Genomic DNA, 11772 nt, shown 5'->3' on the forward strand with positions numbered 1-11772 from the left:
TTATTTAAAGAAGATCTTGCGACGCTTCAACATGCAAGATTGTAAGCCAATTTCCACCCCACTTCCTGTTAACTTCAAATTATCCTCAAGTATGTCTCCTAGCAATGAAGCAGAGAGGATGGAGATGTCTCGAGTACCGTATGCATCAGCAGTGGGAAGTTTAATGTTTGCCATGATATGTACAAGACCAGACATTGCACAAGCAGTGGGAGCAGCTAGTCGATATATGGCAAATCCTGGTAGAGAGCATTGGAATACTATCAAGAGGATCTTGAGATACATCAAGGGTACCTCAGATACCACATTATGTTATGGAGGATCAGAATTCACTGTCAGAGGTTATGTTGACTCAGATTTTGCTGGTGACCTTGAGAAAAGAAAATCCACTACAGGCTATGTGTTCATAATTGTAGGAGGAGCTGTGAGCTGGGTCTCTAAACTCCAGACTGTTGTAGCATTATCCACAACAGAAGCTGAGTATATGGCAGCTACACAAGCTTGTAAAGAAGCAATATGGATGAAGAAACTTATGGAGGAGCTCGGGCACAAACAAGAGAAGATTCTTTTGTATTGTGATAGTCAGAGTGCCTTGCATATTGCAAGGAATCTGGCGTTTCATTCAAGAACAAAACATATAGATGTTCAATATCACTTTGTTCGCGAAGTGGTGGAAGATGGAAGTGTGGATTTTCAGAAGGTTCACACAAAGGAAAACCCAGCAGATGCTTTGACCAAACCAGTCAACACTGATAAGTATATATGGTGCAGATCCTCTTATGGCCTAGCAGAAACGTAAGCAGCATGAAGATGGCAAGTATTGAAAGGATAGAAGAATCACAAATGATGAAGTGTGAAGACTTGATTCAATCATCAAAGTCTTCAAGTGGGAGAATGTGAAGATAGGTGGAGGTGCCCACCTTGCCCACTTGACCAACTTGGCCACTTGGCCACTTGCCCACTTGGCCAAGTTGGCCAAGTTGGCCACTTGCTCTTCCAAGGATGCTTGCCTATAAATAGGCAAGCATCCAAGCATTATATATGCCAAGTGAAGAGAGAAATAAGAGATAGTGAAGAGAGAAATAAGAGAGAGTGAAGAGGGAAAGTAATCCCACTAAATTGTGAGGTATTTGTGAGAGAGTAAGTGAGGTGTTTTCTCCTAGTAATAGAGAGATTCTTAGTTGTTCTTCTATTATAGAGAGAGGTTGTAATTCCCACATTACTAGTAAAATCCTTCTATACTTGCCCGTGGACGTAGCCTAATTGGGTGAACCACGTAAATTCTCGTGTGTCTCATTTCTCATTTAAGCCTTTTATCTTGTCGGGTTTGCATGCCAGTATCCTAATAGCAAAAACACTAAACCTTCGCAAAAGCCAATTATGAAAGAAGATTCCTTCTGTTCTCTAATCAGAAAAATCTCAGTTTAATTAATGGCAATAAGCAAGCTATTCCAAGCTTATTTTACAGAATATTAACTCACTCCAGTTTTTTCTTCTTCCAATAAACTATAAAAGAATAGAATTATGTTCTTAATTAGCACAAATGGCAAACAAATGGCCTTCTGTACATTTGAATAACGATTCAGTACTTGGTGGCACGAAGGTTCTCTCCAGCTAGTGCCAAGTTCAATTATTGTAAAATTGATTCCTTCCAACTTGTTTCCTAGAATCGATGAGACTCAAATTTCTTTGTGAATCTGATTCCTTATAACTAAACTTTTCCTTTCCAATTTAATTCATATAATTGTTTTTTTTTTTTGCTGTAACTGATCTTGATTTCTCTCCGAAGCTTGATATCTTTATATCTTACTCTAGTTAACTTCATGACATAATCAATGTGACGCAACCTGACCACCTCATCCTAACAAAAAATCTATTTACATCTCAAATCCGAGTAAACAAGTTGCTTGCATTAAACCCCAATATTGAAGGAATAATAGAAAATGGAATTTTTGGTAAAAAAGTTGCCTCAGATTCTATTCTTTGACATAGACAAATTGACCATATAATAATCTTAAATATAATTGTGTATGAAAATTAATAATAATAATTTAGGAAGTTTTTTTTTTCAACCAACAAAACTTAAACAAATTAGATTGATGCAAAGCATGGGTGTTTCCTTTGGCTCATGTTTTTTATTTTTCTTTCTCTATGTTGGAAGTTTGAAAAACCTCTTGACAATAATACAGTTCACAAATTAGATTGATGCAACTAAGTTAAACTTGAGCAACCTTCAAGCATTAGTTTGAACTGTGCAAGTGAGAAAGAGAAAGAAAAAAGCAATCTTCAAGAGTAACAAATGAGTTTTTCTCATTCCATAACAAGAACAATTAGGTTGTCGAATTTCAAATCAGATGGAAAAATTTTAAAGGGCATTAAAGCCAACAAATACATATCAACTGATCAGAAAGAAGCCTTTGGAGTAACTTCAAGCATCTCTCTCTATAAATGATCTTGTGCTCCATGATTTATCTTTTAATGCTCTCACGTCCAATCCAACACTAGGTTGTCCATGTCTTCTAAGCCGTTGACCTATTCCGTTCCCTACAAACCAACAAAATTCAATACAAACAACAACTCCGTTTTACTTTTAGTTAAGAAACTTATTTTATAATTAAAAAGGTTATTTTCACATCGTTTTTTTTTTTTTTTTTGTTTTAAAATATCAAATTTGAAATAAAATATAAAAACAAAAATCAATATTAAAAAATTTCCAAATCAACTAAAGTGATTTTATAAATTTATGTTAGTCATTGTTGGCTTTTCTTTTTTTACACAAGAATATCAAAAACATACAAGTTTTCAATTCATGTTTTAAGAAATTTAAAATATTATCATAAAAAATAAATCAAACCGTCTCTAATATTTCTAATTTTAGCTCTTCCTGCTATTCTTTTTGCCTTAAAAGACACACGAGTTGCTACCAATAAAAATAATGTTTAATTAAGTGCGATTCGATGGATTGTTTGATATCAGCTTAAGTGATTCAACTAATGCATTTTGGGGGATTTTATAGCTAATAATTAATTGATGTTTTTAAAATTAAATAAGAAAAAAAATTCATTAAAGATAATATTTAATTTCATAAATTAAATAGAATTAAATAAAACTAAAGGGAATATTTATTCTTACCCAAATTATTACTCGGAGAGGTTTTGTTTGCATCATATAAGCTTTTCCACTGCGCAGTTGTAGACGCTCTTATAAGACCATAATTGGGATGATGAGGAAGCAGACGATATGGCCGTGATGCAGGCATCACTCTATCTCTTCCCACTTCTAACTCTTTGATCACATGAACTTCACATTCTGTCACATTAATGTCTTTTCTCCCCGATTCAAGTGCAGTTCCAACTCCTCATCTCTTGACTCTATGTTGCTAATCTCCCGATCCCACTCTGACCCTTCAAATGAATCTGTCTCTTCTACTATCACATGAATCCCACACTGTACCACTTTGCTTCCATCAAAAGTTTATTAATATCAAGTTTAAACACACAAAAAATAAAAAAAAACTGTTAGATTTGGATGTTTTCATTACTTAATAAACTTTATATATAAGAAACTTTACTGGTTTTTCTGTCTTCCGATCACCATCGATGACAAAACCATCACCAAACAGTTTATTAGTATTGACTTTGGATTAGAATTGAATGTTCTAAATACTTGGTAAACTGAAAAATAAGGGACGCAAACATTGCTCATTAACAACTGTTGTCAGCCAATCATTAGAGCCACTTTTATGAATTTGTGTTGGGCATAAATGAGAATATCAGATCATGTGATTAAAGAAAACAAAAGCTTCCCTTCTTTTGGACTAATGCTGTTTCTACTTTCTACCGGTCAGGAATCATGTCAGGTCCAAAAGCAGAGGTAGCAAAAACACTAAACCTTCGCAAAAGCCAATTATGAAAGAAGATTCCTTCTGTTCTCTAATCAGAAAAATGTCAGTTTAATTAATGGCAATAAGCAAGCTATTCCAAGCTTATTTTACAGAATATTAACTCACTCCAGTTTTTTCTTCTTCCAATAAACTATAAAAGAATAGAATTATGTTCTTAATTAGCACAAATGGCAAACAAATGGCCTTCAGTACATTTGAATAACGATTCAGTACTTAGTGGCACGAAGGTTCTCTCTAGCTAGTGCCAAGTTCAATTATTGTAAAATCGATTCCTTCCAACTTGTTTCCTAGAATCGATGAGACTCAAATTTCTTGGTGAATCTGATTCCTTATAACTAAACTTTTCCTTTCCAATTAATATTCATAATTAATATGTTTTTTTTTTTTTTTTTTTTGCTTTAAACTGATCTTGATTCTCTCCGAAGCTTGATGTCTTTATATCTTACTCTAGTTAACTTCATGACATAATCAATGTGACGCAACCTGACCACCTCATCCTAACAAAAAATCTATCTACATCTCAAATCCGAGTAAACAAGTTGCTTGCATTAAACCCCAATATTGAAGCATCTCTCTCTATAAATGATCTTGTGCTCCATGATTTATCTTTTAATGCTCTCACGTCCAATCCAACACTAGGTTGTCCATGTCTTCGAGGCCGTTGTCCTCTTCCATTCCCTACAAACCAACAAAATTCAATACAAAAAACAACTCCGTTTTACTTTTAGTTAAGAAACTTATTTTATAATTAAAAAAGGTTATTTTCACATCGTTTTTTTTTTTTTTGTTTTAAAATATCAAATTTGAAATAAAATATAAAAACAAAAATCAATATTAAAAAATTTCCAAATCAACTAAAGTGATTTTTATAAATTTATTTAGTCATTGTTGCTTTTTCTTTTTTACACAAGAATATCAAAACATACAAGTTTTCAATTCATGTTTTAAGAAATTTAAAAATATTATCATAAAAAAATAAATCAAACCGTCTCTAAATATTTCTAATTTTAGCTCTTGCCTGCTATTCTTTTGCCTTAAAAGACACACGAGTTGCTACCAATAAAAATAATGGTTTAATTAAGTGCGATTCGATGGATTGTTTGATATCAGCTTAAGTGATTCAACTAATGCATTTTGGGGATTTTATAGCTAATAATTAATTGATGTTTTTAAAATTAAATAAGAAAAAAAATCATTTAAAGATAATATTTAATTTCATAAATTAAATAGAATTAAATAAAACTAAAGGGAATATTTATTCTTACCATAAATTATTACTCGGCGAGGTTTTTTTTGCATGAAATAAGCTTTCCACTGCGCAGTTGTAGACGCTCTTATAAAACCATAATTGGGATGATGAGGAAGCAGACGATATGGCCGTGATGCAGGCATCACTCTATCTCTTCCCACTTCTAACTCTTTGATCACATGAACTTCACATTCTGTCACATTAATGTCTTTTCTCCCCGAATTCAAGTGCAGTTCCAACTCCTCATCTCTTGACTCTATGTTGTTAATCTCCCGATCCCACTCTGACCCTTCAAATGAATCTGTCTCTTCTACTATCACATGGATCCCACACTGTACCACTTTGCTTCCATCAATGGACTGGCTCGCCAGATACAGTTCCAATTCCTCATCTCCACAGTATTCTTCCATTGCCATATCACTTATACTTATGTATCTTACCCATTTACGAGGGTAACTGCATACTACTGTTAGTTTATCTTCAAACAATTGAACACCGTTGTTTTTATTTTTATAATAACCTTGTAACCAATGTGTCATTTCACAGTACTATGAACATCAATGGAGAAGAAGCAACCCAAACAACCAAGCCTTGGAAAACTGGAGGTATATGAAATGATAATGAACATCCTTCTCCACGGTAGCTTAACCAATTTGGCATTGGCATGTTACCTGGAAAGGAGTCAATAAAATACCCATAATCACCATTGCACGATGCCTGTATATATATATATTGATTTCAAGAAATGCTGAAATTTTAGAAACTAATTGATTAATGTGTATATTTGTGTGCTGGAGAGACAGAGATAGTACCTCAGCAAGACTCTTCAGGGAATTATTTGATGAATCACTGGGGAAATAAACCTCAATAGACCAGTAATTATTACTTGGACCTTCGATGCCCTGAATCTCTTCTAACATATAACATCTATTGAGAACCATAGATGGTGAGTTTTTTGACTGGATTGGAATTCTTACACTTTTCATTGAACTGCAACGAAAGGCATCCAAACAGTGTAAATTTGAGGGAAGATCTGAGATTGATACAAGCTTGATGCATTCCCGAACACTCAAAATCAAAAGCTTGGAAAGGAAGCCGATCCCGGAAGGCAGGCTAGAGAAATTGTTTTGTGATAGATCCAATTCTTCTAGAGAGGACAAACCCCTGAAATCAACACAGTTGGTTGTGCGATCAGACAAACCACTATTAGAAAACTTAAGACATTTCATTGATCTCCATTCGAAAGATGTTGGCAACAAACGTTTGCAATTTAAAACAGTACTTGCTATGATCGAAGATGAAACTGGTAGAGGCCAGGATGTAGACGACAGTGAAAGCCATGATGAAATTTGGGAAACCCAAGATGTAGGTGATGGTGAGTCCCGACAGAAACTGTATCCAGACAATGATAACTTTCTGACATACTTTAAATGTACAAATGAAGGTAGAAGTTCATTTTTAATTCCATCTGCTAGCAGCTCAGTTAAGGATTCCATATCACCCATGCATTCTGGCAACTTCTCAAGTTGTGAACATCCAGAAATATTCAAACGTTTAAGAGACTTTACATCACCAATGCTTTCGGGAAGAATCTTTAGGCTCCGGCATCTCTTTAGATTCAAGAAAATGAGGCTCTTCAAATTTCCAACAGATTGATGCACCTCAACTAAACTCGAGCAACCTTCCAACCTTAGTTTCTGTAGACTTGAACTGTGTAAGTTTGGTGTTTTAACTAGGAACTGAGAATGACTGAGATTAAGGATTTTCAGCTTGTTGAGAATCTGTTAAAATAGAGAGAAAAACAATGAAAAGTAATCATATAAAGTCATAACATGTCATAACATGTAAATATAAATTATATACTGGAGAAATTTGGTGGATTGTTGTTTGTTTCGCACCTTTTCCCCTTTCCATAATTCTCTGAGGTTACTGTATTGCATATCAAGAACAACAAGATTGTCCAAAGTAAAATCAAATGGCAAATATTGCAAAGGACATTCAAACCAACAAATCCACATCAACACTTTAGAAAGTAGTTTGAAGGATCCGGTGAGATGTACCCCATTGATCTGTAGTAAATTTAAGCATCTCATTTTTGCAAATGATCCCGTGTTTAATGATTTAGCTTCTGATGCTCTCACATCCAGTGCAAGACCCTCTACAACTTCCGTACCCTAGAAAAAAAAACAATACAACTTTCATATCATTATTTTTAATAAGCTTGACAAGAAAATAAGCATGACTATGCTTTCATGTATGCATTGAGCTCTTACCTTTTGCTGGTCAAGTACATTCCATGCATCCTCTTGATTCCAAATTCTGTTCCTTTCTCCAGGTTGTTTCGGTGACTTTTCACGAATGATCTCCCTTCCCATGTCTCGTAATAGATCATGCATGGTTATCTTTCCAATGGCAGTAACTTTAATCAGAGACCTTTCATGGAGAGTTCCCAAATCAACTTCTGGATCGTAACCACAACGGGCTTCTAGCACTTTTTCAACGTATTCTTTCTTTCTACCAATAAAGAAGCATGCAATATCAAGGAAGGCATTTTGCAGTTCATCATCGACCAGTCCATCAAAACTTATTCTAAGCTTTCCTTGAATATCGCGGTTTGGAATTCTTCTCAACTTGTCAATTACAGATTTCCATCTGTCTTTGTTTTTCCCGGACAGACAAGCTCCTATAACCTCAAGAGCTAAAGGAAGTCCTCCACAGTAATCAACTGCATACTTCGAAAGCTCAATATAGTCTTCTGCTGGCTTGGTGTCCTTAAAGGCATGCCAGCTGAAAAGCTGAAGGGACTCGTCTGGTTTCAATTCTTCGATCCGATATGTTTGATCTGCTTTAACTAGAAAACTTGAATCTCTTGTTGTAATGATTACTCTACTTCCGGGACCAAACCAACTTCGCTCTCCCATCAAAGCATTTAGCTGGTCAAGATGAGACACATCATCAGCAACAACAAGAACTCTTTTGCGACAAAGCCGTTCTTTGATCAGAACCATTCCTCTATCAACATTTCTGATGTTAGCAGCATCTTGTTTTAAAATATCATGAAGAAGTTGCTTTTGTAAAAGAGCGAGACCATTAAATTGTCTTGATGTTTCATTGATATTCGAAAGAAAACAGCTTCCCTCGAATCCATAGCAAAGATGATTAAATACAACTTTTGCTATAGTTGTCTTTCCTATTCCTGGCATCCCATGTATGCCCACAATGCGTACATCATCTGTTGCAGTAGTTAGGAAGTCAAAAATATTGTGAGCAAGCGGATCGGTACGTACTAGGAGCTTAGGAATATTTAAGTGCTTGGGATCTAATTTATTCAACACATCCTTGATAATCTCTTGGATAAATTTTGCTTCATGCCTGTTCATAGACAAAGGCAAGTCATTTGATAGCAAGTTAATTAAATATGCCCAAAACAATTTTTTATTGTTTAACTTTGAAAAATCAAATGTGTAATGACTCCATAAATGGCAGCAAGTGAATCTTAGAGAGAAAAGGCATACCCATTTTCCATATCATTGAGATTCCATCCAGAAAGATTTCCCGCATCCTCAAGAGCTTTTCTCCACTCCTTCACCTTTTCTTTATAACGTTCTTCATGTTTATCAAATGCTTTTGAAAAACTGTCAGTCTGCTTTCTAACATCTGAAGGATCAATGTCATAGAATATAGGAAGAGCAATCTGAATGGTTTTCCTATTTTTGCACTCAAGAATCTCTACAAGCTCATTAAGACACCATCTAGAAGAAGCATATCCTTTTGAAAAGACAATTATAGAGATCTTTGATTCTTGAATTGCCTTGAGGAGATGATCGGAGATTTCTTCTCCTCTAGGAAGTTCATTATCATCTCGAAAAGTGTGGATTCCTGCTTGGACTAAGGCTGTATATAGATGATCTGTAAATGTCTTGCGAGTATCTTCTCCTCTAAAACTCAAAAAGACATCATAGGCCCCTTCTGTTCTAGATTTAGAAGACTCTGGCTCTATTATGACAGCTGCAGAAATTAAGGCACAATTAATTACCAATGGAGCAATTGCAGAAGGTATCTACTCTCTTGCAAATACTAGCAAGGGTTGCATGTGAAGTGATCATCAAAGATAATACAATAGCTTAAGCTAAATAACGAGAGAGCATAAAAAAATAGCAACTGACAAATAGTTTCATCTATAATTAAGTTTAAGTGATACCGACAATTGAAAGTTATTAATCTTTGGCTAACTACCAACACATCACAGGCAGAAAGTCTACGAACATGAAAAAGATAATGGAAAGGAACTAACTGTGATGGGATGATTCGACAATAATCTTGTACTAGAAGACATAAACTGATCAATGATCTATCTGAACATAAAGCTTTCAAATTATTGCTATCAGTAAATTCATGAAATCAAAAAAGAAAAAAGCAAAGAAGAGTTAGTTATACCTATATAGAAGGAAAAGGGTTGGTTGGATTCCACCACCTATGAAATTGCAGTTCTCGGAGAGAAAGGTTAGCTGAAGAATCAACTAAGGGATATGCTTTCGTGCAAATTCTTATCAAGTCAGCCAGTCAACTAATTAAGGAATATTACCCTCAGAACATGGAAATGAAACTAACTGTAAGAAAAAACTCTGTAGCCATTTTGTTTTGGAGACAGTGAAGAAGAGAGAAAGTGGTTTTAAAGTTCTTGAATGAAGATGAAATGAAATGAAATTGGAAAGATTGACGGTACAAGAAATATTAAGAAAAATCCCATAATGGGAGTGAGAATATAAAATTACTCTGCAGTGATGGGCCCATCTGCTAAAGCAGTTGATCCACTCCTAGAAAGCAACTGGCTGGCCAACACCTGCTTCCCCATCAAAATACGTTGACTCAAATGAAGACTTATATATATATATATATATATATATATATATATATATATATATATATATATATGTTTTCTCTTAAATCATGTCATTATCAATTTTAACAACTTGCTGCATTAAAAAATAAAAAAAGAATGAAGACTTGGCAGTGTACATTTATTATGGAATGGGTTAATATAGAAAATATAATATTATTAATGTATTGATTTATAACGTGTAGTATGCTATACCGTAACATATATACTGTTGTAATTATATTAAATAAAAAAAATAGCTATCTTCATTAGATTAAGCCTTTCAATTAGCACAAATATTATTTTTAACTTGTATCAAAATCAATTTATTTTAACAGATTTATTCTTCAAATGGCAGCCCCTCTATTGTTTCTATTCAACAAAATCTAATTGCGACTCCATCAGCTAATTATTCTTCAAATGGCAGCCCCTCTAATTAGCTAATTACTTGCTTCATTGTGCTACTGTTAATTAGCCTCACGATCTGCAACGTTGATTCTGCTTCTTCTGTTGATTTCTGATTGATAATGCTTCTCTGCTTCAGCCATCAGCGTGTTATTACTGATTTTTTATTACTGTTTCTGCTCCGAAGTCAACGTTTTCTGCTGTTTTCTTCGCTACTCTTTCGGCTTCCCTGCAATTATCTGCTGTCAGCTTCTATTTTCTACTCATCTGCTACAATATGGATCCTTCGGTTTTTGCTGCAGCTGGCACCACTGGCAGTCCTTCTTCTCCCAACACCAATGTCAGCGCTTTTTATCCCAACATCAATGCAGTCATGCTTCCCTCTGCTGCGATAGCAACTGTTATTCCCCTCTCAAATACACAGCAGGTCATCAACCCCAAACTCACCGATTCCAATTATCTATTTTGATCTATGCAGATGAAGCCATATCTGATTGGCCAAGGGGTGTTCTCATTTGTTAAGGGCTCGCATTCCTACCCTTTTCCACTTGATCTGTCCACTCACTCTACTACTGCCTCTGCTAACATTAATTATTGTCCTTATCAAGCATTTCTCACATGGAAACAACAAGATGAACTCATACTCAATGCTTTGCTCTCATCCCTCTCCATTGATGTTCTTCACCTTGTGGTGGACTGCGCAACTTCGGCAAGTGTTTGGAGCACCTTAAAACATGCCCTTGCCTCTCCATCCAACTCTAGGATTATGCAATTACATGGCTCTCTCCAGGATCTTCCTCAAGGTGATGATACTGTCACTCTATACCTGGCTTAGCTTATTAATTTGACGAACTAGCCACAACAGATAGACCTATCTCCCTCACTAACTTCAATCTCTATGTTTTTCGGGGTCTTCGCGATGAATTTTGAGATTTGGTTACTAGTCTGTCAACCAATGTTGAGCCTCTTGCGTATTCTAAGCTCCATAGTCACTTGTCTACACATGAATTTTTACACAGAAGCTCTCTTCAATCCATTCCAGCTACTGCACCGTTGTTGCTCACACCCTCCCTCTGCATATGCTGCAAAACTGCCTTCGCTTGATGTAATGGCAATGACTCCTCTTCTCATCGGGGCAAAGGAAAAAGAGGAGGCTGGAGAGGTAACTCTCGCATCAATTATAACCAGTACCTTGGCCAGCCTTACCATGGAAATAGAGGGAGCTCCTCCTGGCAGAACACCAGGAGCTACAACAGCAGCAAAAACAAAAAGGGCAACACTAGTGGCCTCAGCAGCTTAGATGCCAACTTTGCAGCAACATCAGACACTCTGCACAGT

General features: G+C 35.5%; 1 protein-coding gene across 1 annotated transcript; it reads right to left on the bottom strand.

Annotated features, from left to right (window-relative positions):
* Positions 1-5752: 5752 nt before the first annotated feature.
* LOC118057383 (TMV resistance protein N) lies at positions 5753-8792 on the bottom strand. Its single transcript, XM_035069945.2, has 4 exons — positions 8666-8792; positions 7424-8522; positions 7049-7324; positions 5753-6931 (listed from the first exon to the last, which is right to left on the bottom strand). Exons 1-4 carry the CDS (start codon positions 8674-8676, stop codon positions 5795-5797), a joined length of 2523 nt encoding a protein of 840 aa, XP_034925836.2. The 5' UTR covers positions 8677-8792; the 3' UTR covers positions 5753-5794.
* Between the last annotated feature and the right edge of the window lie 2980 nt (positions 8793-11772).

This window comes from Populus alba, chromosome 10 (genome assembly GCF_005239225.2).
Source record: "Populus alba chromosome 10, ASM523922v2, whole genome shotgun sequence".
NCBI lineage: Eukaryota > Viridiplantae > Streptophyta > Magnoliopsida > Malpighiales > Salicaceae > Populus > Populus alba.